Source organism: Pseudonaja textilis, chromosome 4, assembly GCF_049901715.1.
Source record: "Pseudonaja textilis isolate UNSWEBS1 chromosome 4, rPseTex1.2, whole genome shotgun sequence".
NCBI classification, from domain to species: Eukaryota; Metazoa; Chordata; class Lepidosauria; order Squamata; family Elapidae; genus Pseudonaja; species Pseudonaja textilis.
This window is the reverse complement of record NC_141993.1, coordinates 90,648,037-90,668,478: the sequence shown is the minus strand read 5'-3', so window position 1 is coordinate 90,668,478 and position 20,442 is coordinate 90,648,037. Positions and strand designations below refer to the sequence as shown.

The window sequence follows — 20,442 nt, the reverse complement described above, 5'->3', positions numbered from 1 at the left end:
CATGTTAAAAAAAAAAAAAATGCAAGTAGAAAAATAGGCTCCACTTTGGTGGGAAGGAAACAGCGTTCTGTGCGCCTTCGGGCGTGTCCTGCCGGCCATAGGACCACGGAGACGTCTTCGGACAGCGCTGTCTCTTCTTCGGCTTTGCGACGGAGAGGAGCACCGTCCCCTAGAGCTGGAAACGACTAGCGCGGACGTGCGAGGGGAACCTTTTACCTTTATTGTACCGTTTAAATAAAGTATTTCAGTTGTGCAACGCTCCACCGACTGTAAACATAACAAGAGACGCAGGCTGCTGCTTATTATTGTTTTATTAGGGACGAACTTTTCCATGGTTATCCTTTACCGGAATAACGGCTGGATTTCTAGGTTGAACCGGTGTGCTCTTCATTTTTTTTTTCTTTTTTTAACAAACAACATTCACGTCAACACAGATAAGAAATATTTTCTTTTTTCTTTTTGCCAAATGGGCATTAAATCCATAACTCCAGCACCCGTGAGCACCATTTAGCACCCCAAATCTTCCTTTCTGTGCATCTTTTTTTTGGGGTGGTGTGTGGTGGGTGGGGGTGGGGTCTATTTCTAAAGCGAATCCTTTAGGGCCTACTGTCTCCTTGCTGGTTTTTGTAAAACTTGAATCAGTGCTGAGTCGAAAATTAGCTTTTGCTAGCAAAAGAGGAACCAACGTTCTCACAACACCTTCAAACATTTGCTCGAAGCAACGCGGCGGGAGGAACCTGCTTAAAAAAAACGAAAAAACACCACAAAGTGTGAATTTGTGATTTTTTTTCCCCCTTAAGTGTGTTAAAAAAAAAAATAAGTGTGCAAGGAACCAGATTTTTTTTTTTTTTTAAAGGGCGTGGACGGGGCCCGGGCAAACATAAATATATTTAATATAAATATAATTCTCGGGGGCGAGATAAGGACCCCCTCGGTTAAAACAATTCCGATTGACAACATTGGGGGGTGGGGTGGGTTTAAATTGGTGTTCGGTGACAAAACTAAGAAAGAGGACATTGTGCCAGGAAGAAATGGTGCATAAATTTAGTTGGAAGATTTGATTAAGGGAGGCGAAGGAGGTTTCACCAGAACGGATGTTGACCGGAGAAGAGATCAATTGCCTTGCAATTTCAATTTGTTTTTCAATTTTGGATCTCCGGCTGTTCTGGGTTCTAGAACAGGGTTTCTCAGCCATAGCCGCTGGGAGACAGGTGGCCTTCCAACTCTCAGAACTGAGAGTTGGCTGGGGGTTTCTGGGAGTTGATGTCTTAAAGTTGCCAAGTTTGGGGACTCCTGCCTTAGAAGAAAGCAGCCATAAAACGTACGATCCTGGGATTAAAGAAAATGGCGTTTCCTTCTTCAGCAACGCCTTGGCATGTTTGGATCCATCCATGTCGTGGTTTTTAAATTTTTTTTAAATGATGCAATTCTAATTTTTCGGGTCTCTCCTGGCTGCCTTTTCACTCTTAAAACTCCAAACTTTGCACCTTTAAGGCTTGTGGACTTCAACGCCCAGAATCCTCCCCCAGCTAGCCATGAGAATCCTGGGAATTGAAGTCTATTCATCTTCGAGTTACCCCGAAGGTTGAAAAACTGTGGTTTTTAAGAGAAAGGGGGGAGCAGAGACTCCCAAAATGCTCTGCAGCTTAGGGGAGAGCTCATAAGACAGGTCTCCAAACTTGGCGCCTTTAAGACTTGTGGACTTCAACTCCCAGAATCCCCCAGCCAGCCGTGTTTGTTTCTTTTTCTCTTACCAGCTAAAGTGGAGAGAGATTGCAGAGGAAGGGATTACAAGAGAGTAAGCTATGCTGGCTGGGGAGAATTCGGGGAGTTGGAAGTCCGCAGGTCTTAAAAAGTTGCCAAGTTTGGGGACCCCTGGCTCATCAGATGGATGAGCGACCTTTCAAGTCAAGGGTCTTCCAACTTGGCAAGTTTTTAAAGGCTTGTTGGACTTCCAGCTCCCAGAATTCCTCAGCTAACATGAACGGAGGAGGAATTCTGGGAGTTGAAGTCCACAAGTCTTAAAAGCTGTCAGGTTTGAAGACCCCTGGCTTAAGTCAAATAAAACCACGTCCTGTAAATCTGAGCAAGAAAGATCCTCTCCATAGATCGGCCTTCTTAATCGGCTTTCTGCAACTGTCTTAAAATTCTGTCCTCAAGTGAGATTGGAACTATCGTGGTGTCCCAGCTTTGACAGGGTGACTTAGCGATGGCCGTGCAACCTGCGAGAAACCTCACCTAGCCAGCCAGCAACCTCCAAACGACGGACGGCCTCCTCTCACCTCACTTCCTGACTTGCTTTGGCCAAGTATCTCAAAACCACAGATATCAGGGAAGGTAGAGCAGCATTAGAACCCAAGACACACCTACCAGTTATCCGGAACCCCTTCTTTCTCTGCTGCCAGGAGCAGGCCTCTGAGCCTGCCCCCCCTTCCTCCAGCTTTGGAGGGGGGGGAGGCTCCAACACCCCGGATCCAGTGGCCCCAGTGGCTTAAGAGAGGGGGCTGAAGCCCGAAACAGCCGAAGGGGTGGCGCTATTGCAAAGGGAATTTATGCCTCTTAGGGGAGAAAAAAAAAATACCAATTTTTCTCTCCTTCGGAACATCATCTAGTCCCGGGGTCTCCAACCTTGGCCACTTGGAAGCCTGGCGGACGTCAACTCCCAGAATTCTCCCCGGCCAGCATAGCTTGCTCTCTTGTCATCCCTTCCTCTGCGATCTCTCCTGGGGAATTCTGGGAGTCAGAATTGTCTTCTACAAGTCTCAAAGTGGCCAGGTTTGGAGACCTTCTGTTTCAAGGCGTGTGGACCTTCCAACTCCCAGAGTTCTCCCGGCCAGCATACCTTACTTACTCTCTTGTCATCCCTTCCTCTGCGATCTCTCCTGGGGAATTCTGGGAGTCGAAGTCTACAAGTCTCAAAGTGGCCAGGTTTGGAGACCTTCTGTTTTAAGATGTGTGGACTTCCAACTCCCAGAATTCTCCCGGGCCAGCATAGCTTACTTACTCTCTTGTCATCCCTTCCTCTGCAACCTCTCTCCGCTTTAGCTGGTAAGAGTGAAAAAAAGAAACAGACATGGCTGGCTGGGGAATTCTGGGAGCTTGAAGTCCGCTAGGCTTAAAGTGGCCAAGGTTGGAGACCTTTGATCTTGGTCAACCGACATTGTTCCTCTTAAAGACCTTTCAGACGAACAGGGGGAAAAGTGTGAGTTTGTGTGTATGCGTGTGTGTGTGTGCGCTCTCACGCACGGATCCTTTTTTAAGAGGCTGGGAAGGGGCTGTGGTCTTCTCAGACTCCTGCAGCACGCACGTGCGCGCGCACACACACACACACACCAAAATCCAGGTGTGCCATTCTGGTTATCAGCTCCCGTTTCCCCACTAACATTGTCCCGAGATTTAAAAGGAGAAGTTTTTAATACTTTGTGCTCCCTTTCTGGCTCTTCAGATGAAACAAGAATGAAATTTAGCAAAGGGAAGAAAAAAAAAATAGAAGAGAATTTGAGGCGAGGATTCGGGAAATTAAGAAAAATTAAAAAGGCAAGACAAGACGAAACAAAACAACGGCCTTATCCGGCACACAGCAACCGATACGGCAAGTCAACCAAGGCAGGAGGGTTGGGGGGTTTTTTTCCGCTTTTACGCGTGTGGCCGGATCCTGTTGGGGAATTCAGCCTCCGGAAAGCCCATCCTCGGCTTCTCCCCCGTGGATGGAGCAAAGCCCTTGCAGGCATATACCCCTCTGCCTTTCCGTAGAAAGGAAAATTCCCCTCCGTTGGGCATCTGAGTTGGTTCCCAGGAGCCAAACCTCGTTCGCTCGAGTCCAGCAGAAGGAGAGAAAGAAACGTCACTTTCCGCAGGCCGAAAAGGCCTTTCCGTGGCTTGAGCTTCGGAGCGTCGGGAAGAGCGTCCAGCTCTGTGGCTGGTCAGTTCAGTTCTTTTGGAAGCGCAGGCCGGCACGTGGCGACCCCCGCAGCTTCTTGGCTGTCACGTGGCTGACCCGACCGTGTCCTCCTCCTCCTCCTCCGGTTCGTAGTCGGACAGGTCGGCTTCCAGGCTCTGCTTGGCCAGGAGCTCCCGGCGAGCTTGCAAGCGGGCGCACTTGGGGCAGGGTCCTGACCGGAAGCAGCCCTTGTGGTAGCAAGCTCGGCACTCTGTGGGAGGGGGGGAGAGAGAGAAAACGAAGGAATTAAGAGGAGCCGAAAAAGGCATGGCGGGGCAAGGAGTCCCAAACAACCCGCGTTCACTGTCATGCCCTTGTTGGAGTCGGATTCTGAGGGGAAATTGAGCAGCTGACAGGGAGTGGGAGTGCGGCTCTGGTGGCTGTGGAGGAAACAGGGAAAGGGCACAGTCCGGCTGGGCATTCAGAGGAAGACCCAGGCCCACCCTCTCTTCATCCTAAGGCACGCAGGGAGGAACGGAGAAGGGAGCAACATGGCTTACGGGGGAGGAAAGGGCCCTGATCCCCTTCATGGGCTGCAGCTGGGAGGACTGTTTAAAAGGGCAAACTGTGCATGGCAAAGTTGCTGGAAGCAAAGCGTGAAATAATTCTAGTCTGTCGGTTATCTGAGTTCTGGCGTCCTTCCCTGTGTGTGTGTGTGTATTTCGATATCTGTGGATGTCCTCAAGTCCTTATCCTGCCTTATCCGGCTTATTTGGGCTTTGGCGTCCTTCCAACTGTGTGTGCTTCGCTCTCTTTTGGAAGTCTGCGAGTTATTATCCTGGTCTGTCGTGTTAATTACTTCAGCGTGGTTTGTGTTGGGGTTATTTTTATTTCAAATTATCTTTACTTTGGATTCGGACTGCATTTCTTCCCTTCGCAGACTGTTTTTTGGAAGAGTTTGATCTCCCATCAAGGATAACTGGACGTTGGGGGCCCAAGTTGGAGGCATTAAAGGGAATTTATCTACTTTGGTGACTTTGTTATTTTTGTGCCACGACCCGGGTCATCACATTCACATTCATATTTTACATGGGTAAAATACAAAACATACTGTGTTTCTCCCAAAATAAGACACTGTCTTAATTTTTTTTTGCCACCAAAAAAGGGCACCGGGTCTTATTTTCGGGGGAAGTCATCCACTGACTAACCTCATTTGTATGGGTCACCCACGGCCTCCTTTTCGCTGTCAGAGGCCTTCAAGAATTAATTCTACAGCCGGCAAGGCTTTCCTGAAGGCCTCTGCAGCCGGTAACAGAGCTCTGGATCGATCCTGAGCTTTGTTCTCAGCTCCAGAGGCCTTCAGGAAAACCTTGTCAGCCTTGCCGGCTGCAGAAGAAATGGGCCAGCAAGGCAGTTGTCAGGGTGTGTGAGATCTGGCTACAACTGTCCAAAGGTAAGTAGTAGGGCAGCTCCACCGTGCAACCGCTTCACATTTACAACGGTTGCCGTATCCCGGGGTCACACAATCCCCTTTTGCGGTGTTCTGGCAAGCAAAGTTTAGTTTACTTTATTGTCGTTGCACCTCGTACAACGAAATCAAACACCATCTTCAGTGCACATCATGACTATGAAAATAAACACAAACACACATTCTACACACTCCACCTATTGAATTGAAGACTACCGACACCACACCAACACTGCCCTATACAGTAGAATTCAAAAGAGCTCCTGCCCTGGGATAGAAGCTGTTTTTCAGCCTGTTTGTCCTTGTTTTTATTATTATCCTGTACCGTCTGCCAGGTGGTCATAGTTCAAAAAAAGGGGTTCCCAGGATGAGATGGATCTTTGAGGATGTTTTGAACTTTCTTAAGGCAGCGGGAGCTCTAAAGCTCTTCCAAAGAGGGGAGAGGGCAGCCAATGATCTTCTGGGCAATGATGTTAACCCTCTGGAGCGCTGTCCTATCTGCCCCTGTGCAATTGGCAAACCATACAGAGGTGCAATGAGTTAAGATACTCTCTATGGTGCAGCGGTAGAAGGTCACCAGCAGTTTTGCATTCAGTTGTTTGTTTCCTGAGAAGCCTCAGGTAATATAATCTCTGCTGGGCCCTTTTGACCAGGGCTGCCATGTGAGCCCCCCCAGGTCAGGTCCTCTTTTAGGGTAACACCCAGAAACTTAAAACTGGCCACTTGCTCCCCTCGGTCTCCCTGGATAAACCAGGGCTGGAGGTCTGACCTGTTCCTTCTATATAGTCCACTATAAGCTCTTGGACTTATTGGTGTTGAGGACCAAGTTATTGTCCCCACACCACGAAAGCAACCGTTGGTCCACCTCATTCCCCCTTGGAGAAGTTAATGGGGAAGTCAGATTCACTTAACAACGGTGTTACTAATTTAAGAACCGCAGTGTGATTCACTTCACAAACGTGGCGAGAAAAGCCGTACAATGGGACAAAACTCAGCACCATAAATCCCGGGCTCAATTGCGGCCGTAAGCCGAGGACTACCTAAACGTGCTACACTGAAGAGAGCTCGGCTGGTACCGACCGATGGAGAAATTTGTACAGGGCTGGAAAATCGGAGAGCTGCGTTGAAGCCAACAACCGAGGGTTGTCGTTGCGTCCTTCTGTCTGGACGCAGTGCGAAACAATGCCGGGGGTTGCGTGGGGTCTTTCTTTGGCCCCCGAATGAACTTACAACCTAAACGTAAACGTCGCTGGGGGATTAGCTCTCCCGTTTGACGGCTCACCTTCGCAGGTCTTGCATTTGTTCAGCTGGAAGGGAAACAGGATGTCGTCTTCATTCTGGCAGAATTCGCAGATGAAGCCCTTCGCTTGGCACAGCTGGGCGAGAAAATTAAAACAACAACACGGACTGTCAGGATTGAACCACTTTGTGTCAGCATTCCAGCAAACCTTCATTTCGGTCAGTAACTCCGAGACAAGCATCGTCTCAAAAGTACCTTTATTAAAATAGCACCTGGCACACCTGTGGAAGCTCGAAACTAAAAGTTTCCCGGACTTCCCACAATGTCCCAAACTACAATCCCTCCCCTTTTCTCCCATCATCATATCACATGGACCGATCGTGATCTGTCCCGGTGTCAGATCCTTTCTCTCTGCTGATTAGCAAAGTTGAAAAAGGACCTTTTAGGTCATCTAGTCCAACCCCCTGCCCAAGGAGGAGACTACATCAATTCTGACAGATGGCCGTCCAATCTCTTCTTGAAAGCCTCCAGGGATGAAGCTCCCACAACTTCCGAGCGCAACTTCTGTTCCACTGAATATACATTAACAGAGTTGGAAGGGACCTTGTAGGTCATCCAGTCCAACCCCCTGCCCAAACAGACCCTCCACCATTTCTGACAGATGGCAGTCCAGTCTCTTCTTGAAAGCCTCCAGGGATGAAGCTCCCACAACTTCCGAGGGCAATTTCTGTTCCATGGGTTGATTGTTCTCACTATCAGATATTTTCTCCTTATTTCCAGGTTGAATCTCTCCTTGTTCAGTTTCCATTCATGATTCCTTGTCTGGTCTTGGAAAATCGCTCGACCCTCTTCCTCCTCCTCTCTGGGGCAGCCCCTCAAATATTGGAAGGCTGCTCTCCTGTCTCCCTGGTCCTTTTATTCATTAAAATCAGATTAAAGTCAGATTAATAGAGTTGGAAGGGACCTTGTAGATCATCTAGTCTAACCCCCTCCCTCAAATATTGGAAGGCTGCTCTCCTGTCTCCCCTGGTCCTTTTGTTCATTATAATCAGATTAAAGTCAGATTAACAGAGTTGGAAGGGACCTTGTAGATCATCTAGTCTAACCCCCCCCTCCCTCAAATATTGGAAGGCTGCTCTCCTGTCTCCCCTGGTCCTTTTATTCATTAAAATCAGATTAAAGTCAGATTAACAGAGTTGGAAGGGACCTTGTAGATCATCTAGTCCAACCCCCCTCCCTCAAATATTGGAAGGCTGCTCTCCTGTCTCCCCTGGTCCTTCTCTTCCCTAGACTAGCCAGGCCCAGTTCCTGCAACCGTTCTTCGTATGTTTTAAGCCTCCAGTCCCCTAATCCTCTTTGTTGCTCTTCTCTGCACTCTTTCTAGAGCCTCAACATCTTTTTTATAATGTGGGGACCAAATCTGGATGCAGGACGCCAGCTGTGGCCTTACTAAGGCTTTACAGGGTGGCGTTAGAAGGAAGGAAGGAAGGAAATCGGCTCCACGCACTCACCATGCATTTCTCAACGTGCAGCTCTCCCACCCGGAGGAGCTCGGTCAAGCGGGGTAGAAGCTCCCCCTTCTTGATGGCGCTTAGGTCGTTTAAGGAATAAAGGTGAAGGTCTTCGGTCAGGTGGCCCGGCACCGTGTCGAAGGTATCCAGAAGTCTGGGAGGGGGGGAATAGCAGCCATGCGCTCAGCAACGGGAGGACGATGCCTCTCCTTCTCAGACATCTTGGATTGTCAAAGACAATCAAGAAATACAGTACAATCCTGATACACCAGCACACGGACAGATGTGTCCCCACTGCCAGCACTCACTCATGCAAACATACAGGCAGACAGCTGGCAACTGTGATCCCCAATAATCTGGTTATCTATCTATCTATCTATCTATCTATCTTCTATGATCTATCTTCTATCATCTATCTATAATCTCTCATCTATCTATCTATATCATCTCTCTCATCTATTATCTATCATCTGTCTGTCTGTCTACCTATCTATCTAATCTATCTATCTATCCATCCATCCTTCCTTCCATCCATCCATCCATCTATCATCTATCTATCTTCTATCATCTACCTATAATGTCTCATCTATCTATATCATCTCTCTCATCTATTATCTATCGTCCATCTGTCTGTCTGTCTGTCTGTCTATCTATCTATCTTTCTATCTATCTATCTATCTATCTATCTATCTATCTATCTATCATCTACCTATAATCTCTCATCTATCTATATCATCTCTCTCATCTATTATCTATCATCCATCTGTCTGTCTGTCTGTCTGTCTGTCTGTCTATCTATCTATCTATCTATCTATCTATCTATCTATCTATCTATCTATCATCTACCTATAATCTCTCATGTATCTTCTATTTATCATCTATCTATAATCTCTCATCTATCTATCATCTATCTATATCTATCATCTCTCTCTCATCTTATTATATATCATCTATCAACTATCAACTATCTATCTGTCTGTCTGTCTGTCTATCTGTCTATCTATCTATCTATCTATCATCTATCTATCTATCTATCTATCTATCTATCTATCTATCTCTAGATGATAATCTCTCATTTATCTATAACTATATCTATCATCTCCCTCTCATCTCTCACCTCTCTATCATCTACCTATAACTATCTATCTATATCTAGGTGATAATCTCTTTCTTATCTATCTATCTATCTATCTATCTATCTATCTATCTATCTATCTATCTATCTATCCATCCATCCATCCATCCATCCATCCATCCATCCATCCATCCATCTATCTATCTATCATATTTAAGCACCACCCATCTCCCTCACTGAGGAACTCTGGGCTCTGTACAAATAAAATATTAAAAGCATGCAAACAGTATACAAAATTTAAATCTTATGTCTCTCATTAACCTCTCCCAAAATTTAAATTTAAATTGTGAGGCTCCACTCACCAGGTCTTAGAGAGACCTTACTTTAAAGTTATGAGATCGAATAATAGGATGGTATCTCAGGAAAAGTTGCCAATCTTTGATTTCATTCCAGACTTACAATGGACCCCTAAATAGGGACTTACAACCTGGTTTTAAAGTTTTGACTTCAATCAACCCTCATGTTGACATGATTGTGTTTTGGGAACTTGGAACCTGGCCCGTAATTATGACAGCCCTCTCTTCCTCTTCTCCACAAATCCCACTCCCTCCTAACATCGATGATGTTACCTAGTTGGGTCATGAAATGTCTGCGGGAAAACCACTGAGCTCAGAGAGTACCAAAGGCCCCTCAGTTCAACCCTGAGCTGCAAATATTCTCTTCTGTCAGAAATAAAACTACAGATTGTTTGTGATAGTATTGTCCAGATATAACTGGATCATAAATCTGTATGAGGACGTTACATTTCCCGACATTCCTGAAAGTGGAATTTGCCTTTTCTCACCGCTTTCTCACACCTGCGAGAAAACAACCAAGCTGCACACTCAGCCATCATCTCCACTGTGCCATCGGCTGTGGCACCAACTCCCTGCTACTCACAGCTTACTCTCACTCTACGGTGATGATGGGACTCTCCAAAAACGTTTCCCGGAATCCTTACCCTTTAGCTAGGCGACACGTTTTGAACATGTTCTTCATGTGGTAGAGCTGGATCCTTAAAAGCTGGAAGAGACCAAGGAGACGTGATTTAGGGGGAAACAAGAGTGGGAAGGGGCCTTGGAGGTCTTCTAGTCCAACCCCCTGCACAAGCAGGAGATCCTATGCCATTTTGTAACGTGTCGATGACCAAAACTGGATGCCGTATCCCAGGTGTCTTCTTACCAAGGCTTTATAAAGCGGTGTTAATGCTTCACGTGGCATTGAACAGGAATTTAACAGATGGACAGAGTTGGAAGGGACCTTGCAGGTCATCTAGTCCAACCCTCCGCCCGAGGCGGAGCCCCTGCACTGTTTCTGACAGATGCCAGTCCAGTCTCTTCCTGAAAGCTTCCAGTGATGAAACTCCCACAACTATTGAAGGCCGGTCCTTCCGCTGATTAGAAGAACAGATTAACAGAGTTGGAGGGACCATGGAGGTCATCAAGTCCACCCCCCCCCATCCAAGCAGGAGACTCTACACCATTCCAGACAAATGGCTGTCCGATCTCTTCTTAAAAACCTCCAGTATTGGAGCACCCACCACTTCTGGTGGCAAGTTGTTCCCCTGGTTAATTGTTCTCACTGTCAGGAAGTTTTGCCTAAATTCCAGGTTGCTTCTCTCCTTGATGAGTTTCCACCCGTTGCTTCTCGTCCTGCCTTCAGGGGCCTTGGAGAAGAGGTTTACCTCCCTCTTCTTTGGGGCAGCCCCTCAAATATTGGAGCGCTGCTATCATGTCACCCCTGGTCCTTCTCTTCATTAAACTAGACACACCCAATTCCTCCAAGCCTTCTTCATATGTTTGAGCTTCCAGATCCCGAATCAACAAACTAACAAAACCATCCTGCGTGGTTTTTCCACTTGGTGACCATTTTAGAGGAATCAGGGAGGGGGATCTCCAGATCAAACTATCCTCCAAAGCCCCTGAAGGACAGGAAGCCATGGGTGGAAACTAACCAAGGAGGAGAAGCAACCTGGAATGAAGGAGAAACTTGCTAACAGTGAGGACAACGAACCAGGGGAACAGCTTGTCACCAGAAGTTGTGGGGGCTTCGTCACTGGAGGCTTTGAAGAAAAAGACTGGACAACCATTTGTATGAAATGGTGTAGGGTTTCCTGCCTGAACAGGAAGTAGAAGACCTCCAAGGTCTCTTCCAATTCTGTTATTCTGTTAACGGCTGCAAAAACAGGGTATGTCTAGTCTAGAGCAGTGGTCCCCAACCACCGGGTCCCGGACCGGTACCGGTCCGTGGATCATTTTGTACCAGGCCTCCTATTTTGCTTGGGCGCCGCCATCTTGTTTCGACGGCGCCTGAGTAAGTGCTTCCGGGTGAGCTTGTCGGTCGTCGAAAGCGGCGTTTTGGGTGCTGAAGGAATCCTCGCGCCTTAAGTTTCGTCGAAAGGGGTGGGAGGGGGGCGGCTTCGAACGAAGAGCCGTCCCGATGGCGGTGGAGTCTCGCGTTACTCAGGAGGAGATTAAGAAAGAGCCCGAAAAGCCCATCGACCGCGAGAAGGTACAAAGGAGGAGTTGAAGGTGGCGGGGAGAAGCGGGGGACGGCTGGCTGGCTGGCTGGCCGGTCGCTCGGCTCGCCTTGCCTTGGTCGTGCGTGCTGATGGCGGTACCGGTCCGTGGATCGTTTTGTACATTTTGTACCGGGCCGTGGGACAAAAACGGTTGGGGGCCACTGGTCTAGAGAAAAGAACAACTAGGGGGGGTGACATGATAGCACCTTCCAATATGTGAGGGGGCTGCCCCAAAGAAGAGGAAGGGGTCAACCTATTTTCCAAAGCACCAGAAGGCAGGACGAAGAAGCAACGGGTGGAAACCAATCAAGGAGAGAAGCAACCTGGAATTTAGGCAAAACTTCCTGACAGTGAGAACAATTAACCAGGGGAACAGCTTGCCACCAGAAGCTGTGTTAGAAATAGACAACTATTTGTAGGAAATGAGATAGGGTTTCCAGCTTGAGAAGGGTGGTGGTGGACTAGAAGACCCCCAAGGTACCTTCCGATGCTGTTGGGCTATTATTCTGACCCAAAGCGTGACTCCAAGCCCCCGGTGCCTGCTTACCCTGACTTGGTTGAGAGGTTTGACCTTGCGGTAGAGGGCAGAGTTAACGTCCTGCATGTTGAAGAGAGGGTCGTTCCAGATCTTGTGCAGCAGGTCCTTGGAGAAATTGCTGACGTAGTACTTGCCAAAGTCCCACCTGCAAAGGATGCGGCTGGGAATGACCATCTGGGCATTCTCGTGGCAGCACTGGCAGAAGTATTTGCCCAGGTACTCACAGTAGCGCATCCGCTTGATGTAATCTGGAAGGCCCGTCCGACGAAGGAAGAGAGGAAGGGGGATTTAAGAGAGGGTGAGCGTTTCGACTCCGAAGGTCCGTAAACGCTGAGGACCAAACTCAGAACGTTCTAGAATCGAGGCAGAAAGCTCTGGCACTAAGAGATCTGCCCACCTAGGTGCGACTCCCGTTTCTACAGGTAGTCTTCAACTTATGGTTATTATTTTTTTTCTTTAACATCCACAGTGTTTAGTGTGTTATCTGGGTCAGTATATTTTGAATACAATTCTGACAGTGATATCACCATTTAAATATACATAGATGTATTTTTCAACTTCCAACATTTGCGTATATAGATAAGTAATCATAATATATTCTGTTACATTTCAGTTTACATAATATTGTTTTCCCAATTTCTACTTTCTACTTCTTTTTCTAACATTAAGAATAACCACCACGTTAAAAAGCATTCTACGTCTATCTATCATTTCTCGCCCTTTTTAAAAATTTCAACACTCATTAGCTTTTTCGTATATCTGTCCTGCTTCTCCTCTGGAATCTTGTAACCCCTTTTTTGTCATTTTTAGTTTAGTCTAAATAAATATTTAGCGGGGTCTGGGACCTTATTGGAATGGGAAGGCAGAGGTTGCTGTTCCACCCCTCACAGGGCTCCGAGGAAAGTCGGAATTAAAAAGAATTAGCCTGAAGATCTAGGCCAAGGGGGTCAAACTCAAGGCCCCTGGACCAGATCTGGACTGCGGGATGCTTAGATGGGACCATCCTGGAACTAACAAAGGCCTGGCTTGCGGGTGTCAACTCATAAAACATTCCTATCCCTGTTTTAGTAGTTGCCATTAAAAAAAAGGGGGCAGGGAGGACATCTGGAAGAGCAGTGCAGCGGTTTGGAAGCGGAAGTCCATTCCAACTCTTTATCTTTAAAAGATTGTAACTAAACTACCAGAGCTTTTGCCCGGGAATGTATTTAATTGGAGAACGTGATGGATGACGCCCAGCCTGTGAAGGTGCTCAGTTGGAGAATCTGATTTATGACACACCCGGGGAGGTGGAGAGGGGGGAAACAGGGTCAGAGGGGACTGTGACTGACGTATGCCAGAGTTGGCTTCATACAGGGCAGTGCAGGTATGTTGCCTCTAATGAATCTGGGAGGTGTTTCATTCCCCACTCCCTTCTTGCACTGATGGTGTTACCTAGTTTGGTCATGAAATGTCTGCAGGAAAGTAACTAAGCTGAAAGAGCAGCAAGGACCCCCCCACTCCTCCTCCTCTCCTCCTCCTCCTTCCTCTTCTCCTTCTCTTCCTCCTCCACCCTATACATCCCACTTCCTTCCAGCACTGATGACATTACCTAGTTGGGCCCTGAAATGTCTGCAAGAAAGTCACCAAGCTCAGAGAGCAGCAAGGACCCCACATTTCTCCTATTTCTCCTCCTCCTCCTCCTCCTTTCTCTTCTCCTTCTCTTCCTCCTCCTCCTCCTCCTCCTCCACCCTATACATCATCAGATGGAAGGGTAGACATTCCTAGGCCTGTTTCAGTAGTTGCCATTAAAAAGGGACAGAGAAGGAAATCTGCAGCTGTTTGGAAGCGGAAGTCCATTCCAACTCTTTATCTTTAAAAGATTGTAAACTAAACTACCAGAGCTTTTGTCCATGAATGTATTTAATTGGAGAACGTGATGGATGACACCCAGCCTGTGAAGGTGCTCAGTTGGAGAATCTGATTTATGACACACCCAGGGAGGAAGGGCGGGGGGGTAACAGGGTCACAGGGGACTGTAAATGACGTATGGCAGAGTTGGCTTCACATAGGGCAGTGCCAGTATGTTGCCTCATAATAAATCCTTTGAAGTTTTTTGAAGTTTGGCTCGAGAATCATGATTTAATTAGGGCGATTCCTGGAATCCTGACAGCGGGGCCTTTGCCAGAGAAAACGGAGTTTGGGATGGGTGGACTCCATTTCCGCTGGCAGAGGGCTGGCTGAAATTGGGTCCCCGAGTGGGGGGATGGGGGGCACTCCATTTTCGCTGGCAAAGAGCTAGCCCAAACACACAAAAAAACAAAACCGAAGGGAGAAATGTCCTTTTGCATTTCGGCATGCAAGAAGGGTCAGGGAAGGAGAAAGGGAAAGAGGAAAGATGGAGAAAAAAAGAAGGGAAGGTGGGAAGGGAGCGAAGGAAGGAAAGAGGGGAAGGAAGAAGGAAGGAAGAATGAAGAAGCAAGGAAGAGGAGGAAGGAAGAAGGAAGGAAGGAAGGAAAAAGAGGAAGGAAGAAGGAAGGAAGGAAGAGAATGAAGGAAGGAAGAAAAAGGAAGAAGGAAGGGAGAGGAGGAAGGAAGGAAGGAAGGAAGAAGGAAGGAGAATGAAGAGGAAGGAAGCAAGGGAGGAGGGAAAAAGAAGGAAAAGGAAGGAAGGGAAGGAAGGGAATGAAGGAGGAAGGAAGGGAAAGGGAGGGAGGAGGAGAAGGAAGGAAGGAAGGAAGGAAGGAAGGAAGGAAGGAAAGGAAGGAAAAGAAGAAGGAAGGAAGGAAGGAAGGAAGGAAGGAAGGAAGGAAGGAAGGAAGGAAGGAAGGAAGGAGGGCTGGTTATAATGAGAGGGAGGGAGGGTCTGAGCAAAGTCCTACCTTAGTCCTTTGCCACCATAGGTGCCCCCGAAATGAGTGACGTAGAGCTGGCCATGCCCACCCTGACCACGCCTGCCTCAGCCCCACTCACACACACATCCAAGGGCAAACACAACCCTGATGTGGCCCTCAATGAAATCGAGTTTCGACACCCCTGGTCTAGGCCAATGTTGGGCCTTCAGAACTCATCCAAGCCCAGGAAGGACTCACCGAAATCCGTCCTGATCCCACAGCCGGCACAGCGGTAGTTCTGTTTGGCCACCGCTGCCTTCCTCCTGCAAAACAGAAATTCGGGACGTTAAAAGCTCACGTCCCCAATTTGCTTCTCAAGCCACGAAGAGGGGAAGGTCTTCATCAGCGGACGTGGTTAGAAGGATAGAGCAAGGTTTGAGGAATCATCTCAGAGAGGAAGCGGTTGCCAACTAAATCCAACCCCTTCCTGGAGTGCTTAAGTGACTCTTAGTAGGTTGTTGACCGTCAGTCAAGAAGATTCCTGTGTGTGTAGGCTTTTAGCAATAAATCAACTTAATCAAAACCTTCCATGTGGACCTAGTCTTTCGCACTTGGCGAGACTGGAGGGAGAGGGAGAATCAGAAAGGAGATGTGTATGAAAGGGACTGGCAAAACTGAGGGCGGATTCAAGAGGGGAATCGGCCTAGAATCCCTACGTAGCCACAAGCAGGCTAAGTCCAACTTCCGTTGAATTCTGTGGCCCTTTATCTAACTCCAAGCAGGAGCTGACCGTTAGTTGGGAAGCAGACTAAGTCCAACCTCCCTGAGGGTGGAGTCAAGAGAGGAATGGGGCTAGAATCCCTGCGTAGCCGCAAGCAGACTAAATCCAACTTCCCTGAGGGTGGAGTCAAGAGAGGAACGGGGCTAGAATCCCTGCGTAGCCGCAAGCAGACTAAATCCAACTTCCCTGAGGGTGGAGTCAAGGGAGGAATTGACCTAGAATCCTTATGTGGCCACAAGCAGACTAAATCCAACTTCCCTGAAGGCGGAGTCAAGAAGCACCTCGAATCCCTACATAGCTACAAGTAGACTAAGTCCGACTTCCCCAAGGGTGGCGTAAAGAGGGGAATCAGCCTAGAATCCCTACGTAGCCACAAGCAGGCTAAATCCAACTTCCCTGAGGGTGGAGTCAAGAGAGGAACGGGGCTAGAATCCCTGCGTAGCCGCAAGCAGACTAAATCCAACCTCCCTGAGGGTGGAGTCAAGAGAGGAAAGGGCTAGAATCCCTGCGTAACATAAGCAGACTAAATCCAACTTCCCTGAGGGTGGAGTCAAGAGAGGAAGGGGCTAGAATCCCTGCGTAGCCGCAAGCAGACTAAATCCAACCTCCCTGAGGGTGGAGTCAAGAGGACGGGCTAGAATCCCTGCGTGCCGCAAGCAGACTAAATCCAACTTCCCTGAGGGTGGAGTCAAGAGAGGAACGGGCTAGAATCCTGCGTGGCCGCAAGCAGACTAAATCCAACTTCCCTGAGGGTGGAGTCAAGAGAGGAACGGGCTAGAATCCCTGCGTGCCGCAAGCAGACTAAATCCAACTTCCCTGAGGGTGGAGTCAAGAGAGGAGCAGGGCTAGAATCCTGCGTAGCCACAAGCAGACTAAATCCAACCTCCCTGAGGGTGGAGTCAAAGAGGAAGCGGGCTAGAATCCCTGCGTAGCCACAAGCAGACTAAATCCAACTTCCCTTGAATTCCATGGCCCCAAGCAGGATTCTGACCGTTAGTTGAGAAAATTCCTGCAAGCAGGCCAGTGAGCAATAAGTCACTTTAACTGAACCTTTACATGGGACCTGCTCTTTCACACCTGACACCTTTCAGGTAGGTTTTTAACTTCAAGCAATCACTAAGGGACCGTCCTTGTGGCTGCATAGGGATTCTAGCCCCATTCCCCGCTTGACCTCTCTACTTATCGTCTACATAAAGAGGAAACGTTTGAGTTCCGCTATCTTAGCTATTCCAGGTTTCATTAGAAAGACTCGGAGGACGTGGAATAAAACAACTGTTAGGAATAACAAGGTTACCTAACATAGTTTGGGTAAAATAATATATATAAACTATGATAGTAAGTTTAAGTGTGTGTCACTTTAAACTTCAAAGCATGTAGTTTTGGGTGCGGTGTGAAACCGCCATAAGAGGGAGCAAGAGAACCTGCTGGATTGCTGACGATTGCTGGATTTGATGGATTGATGGTTTGCTAACTGCGTGTTCCCTGCTGCTGAGTTTTTGAACGTCGAAGGAAGAAAGGAGGTTTGACTTCTTCATATCTCTACTGCGAGGAGATATATTACTGGACTGATATTTGTAAGTTTACTGACCTCTTTTTCGACACTGGACTTTGCAACTGAATAATCCCCGGACGGACTGAATTAGTGAATGATATATGGACTGTTTGACTATGCTAAAACTCTTACTGGAATAAACTATTTAACTAGCACAGTGTATCTGTTTTACTGAGTGTAAGCTACAAAAACGTTTATCTCACATATTTTGCCTGCCTGCCTGACTGCCGTGCAGATTCTGCTAGGGTGTATCCCTAACAACAACTTCTTATATTGCTTCAATTCTTCATTTCCTAGAAGTTCCTTCCCATTTGCTTCTACTTGAACTTTGTTAGCACACACACACACACACAAATCACAAGCTGTAAACAGCCCTCCTTACGCTGGTGCTGGATGGATATTGAAGATGATCTGGGGCCGTGGAGGGGCCCACTCCAGGTTTCCTCGCACCCGGATGCGGAGCTTGTAAATATCGGCGTGTTCTCCGTCGTCTGGAGATATGGGTACGGAATCGGGGATCGGCAGCAGCTGTTAAAAAAAGGAAGCAAATCCAATGTACACAATGAACACCGGCAATGTTTTGTTCTGTTGTGGTCTTCTTTCGAGGAAAAGAAAAACTAAGGGCTGGGGATCCACTGGTGGTCCGCGAGTAAATTTTGGTGGTCCGCAGAGAAATGTCCCCCCAAAAGCAATTCATCCAGGCTATGCGGGAACACAAGGCTACGCCACCCACATGGCCGGTGGGAACACAAGGCTTGTGTCACTTGCATTGTGCACAACATGAGGGAGTGAGGAGAGGGGGGAAAGGGAGAAAGGGGGGAACTTGCCCCACTCGTCCCACGCGCCTGGCCTGGCCACCGGGCTGCTCCTTTCCGCTTCTGCTTCTGACTGCATGCAAGGAAAGCAGCCGAAGTCTTTCTTTCTCTCCCCCAAACACCGCCAGAAATGAGTCTTTGGGGACCCCGCAAGGCCTCCTGCTCCAAGAGGCTGCACTGGCAAAGACTCGTTTCTGGTGGAGTTTGGGGGAAGGAAAGAAAGACTTCTGCAGCTTCTGCTGCTTTCCTTGCATGGAACCAAAAGTCTCTCCTTTCTCTCTCTCTCTCCCCCTGAGAACGAAGCTGGGGATGGTATCCTGCAATCCCAAACAAAGAATGATCAATCAGAAGGAAAATGGGGTGGGGAATTATCCTGCAAACTTTTTTGGGGGGATTTTCCCAGGGTCTCTGGTCCGCGGGATTTAAAATGATGAGTTCGGTGGTCCCTGAGGTCCAAAAGGTTGGCGACCGCTGGACTAAGGGGTGACATGAGAGCAGCGTTCCAATATTTGAAAGGCTGCCCCAAAAGAACAGAGAGGCCGAGCCAACCCAAGTGCCAGAAGGGAGGAGAAGAAGCAACGGATGGAAACTCATGAAGGAGAGAAGCAACGCAGAATTTAGGACGCATTTCCTGACCGTGAGAACAATAATTCCAGGGGTGTCAAACTCAAGGATTAGATCTGGCCCTGGGGGTGGAGGGGGCACCCTGGAAACAGCGAAGGATTGGCCCGATCTGTCTCTGCCACTAAAAACAGTGCTTGGTAGAGCCATGCGTGGCCCACCCGAGCTACATTTTCGGCCACGACGGCCACTTGCAGCACTCTGCCAGCAAAAAAAGAGCTGGGGTGTGTGTGTGTTTGTGTGCGGCCGTCTCGAGTTCTGTTTCCGCTGGCAGAGGGCTAGCAAAACAAACTAAATGTCAGGGCTCCGACAAATCCACCCTCATTCAAATCGTAAGTCTCTAGCCGCATCTCTCAAGAGTATTAAAAAAAAAATTGATTTATTAGGAGCGGCCATGTCGGGCGTTAGCTGAGTGCAGCCGACACTAAAATACACCATTCATTTCCCCCTTGACCCTGGTCTTCCCTCCACCCCCTGGATGTGTATTCTCCAATGGGACACATCCATAGCCAAGAGTCCTCAAACATGCTCTCCAGTAATATTCCTGCACGCCGACAACTTTGGGCTGCCAAGGCGATTATCTAAGGCATTTAAGGAATGTACTGCTTTCCCCCACTCCCTTTCTGCTGGCAACTAAAAAGACCAAAGGAGGTTGTTTTTTTTTTAGCTGACACTAAAAACAAAACAAAAGGGAGAAGTGTTTCCCCCTGTTGCATTTGAGCGGGCAAGAAGGGACAGGAAAGGAGAAAGGGAAAGATAAAGAAAAGAGGGGAAGAGAGCACGGGAGGAAAAAGAAGGAAAGAGGGGAAGGAAGAAGAAAGGAGAAGGAAGGAAGGAAGGAAGGAAGGAAGGAAGGAAGGAAGGAAGGAAGGAAGGAAGGAAGGAAGGAAGGAAGGAAGGAAGGAAGGAAGGAAGGAAGGAAGGAAGGAAGGAAGGGAGGAAAAGGAAGGAAGGAAGGAAGGAAGGAAGGAAAAGGAAGGAAAAGGAAGGAAGGAAGGAAGGAAGGAAGGAAGGAAGGAAGGAAGGAAGGAAGGAAAAGGAAGGAAAAGGAAGGAAGGAGAGGTCTCAAGGAAGTCCTGCCTTGGCACTTGGCCACCACAGGTGCCCCCGACATGAGTGACGTCAAGCGGGCTGTGCCCACCCTGGCCACACCAACCCCAGCCCCCCCCGAGGTCAAACACAACACTGATGCAGCCCTCAGTGAGGTCAAGCTTGGCACCACTGAATTAATCTGTGGAACAGCCTGCCTCCAGAAGTTGTGGAGCTCCAACACAGGAAGCTTTTAAGATGAGATTGGACAGCCGTTTGTCTGAAATGGCATAGGGTTTCGTACTTTGAGCACCTGAATTGTGATCACGGGGATGTCGCCAACGGTCTTCGGTATGAAAAATGGTCCTGAGTCACATTTTTCAGTGCCGTTGTCACCTTGATACAGTCAGTAAGCGAACTGGTTGTAAGTCGAGGACGTCCTCTATTATTTAAATCTAGGAATTGCTGTTTGGGAACCTCAGAGTTAGTTTTGCCTCGACCTTACCATACAATGCATTCAATAAACAGTAGGAAATGGGGATGAACCTGGATTTTATTTTGG

The 20,442-nt window shown here is 48.1% G+C and overlaps 1 protein-coding gene across 1 annotated transcript in view; it reads right to left on the bottom strand.

The window, feature by feature from the left end:
• Positions 1–298: 298 nt before the first annotated feature.
• Positions 299–20,442, bottom strand: part of RUBCN (rubicon autophagy regulator) — a 73,531-nt gene continuing 53,387 nt past the window's right edge. Inside the window, exons 17-23 of the mRNA XM_087933733.1 lie at positions 17,798–17,943; positions 15,341–15,405; positions 12,282–12,520; positions 10,175–10,236; positions 8,100–8,253; positions 6,631–6,724; positions 299–4,151 (exon numbers count right to left, since the gene is read on the bottom strand). Coding sequence (XP_087789859.1) covers positions 3,985–4,151; positions 6,631–6,724; positions 8,100–8,253; positions 10,175–10,236; positions 12,282–12,520; positions 15,341–15,405; positions 17,798–17,943 — 927 coding nt within the window. The 3' untranslated portion in view covers positions 299–3,984. The remainder of the gene's footprint in view (positions 4,152–6,630; positions 6,725–8,099; positions 8,254–10,174; positions 10,237–12,281; positions 12,521–15,340; positions 15,406–17,797; positions 17,944–20,442) is intronic.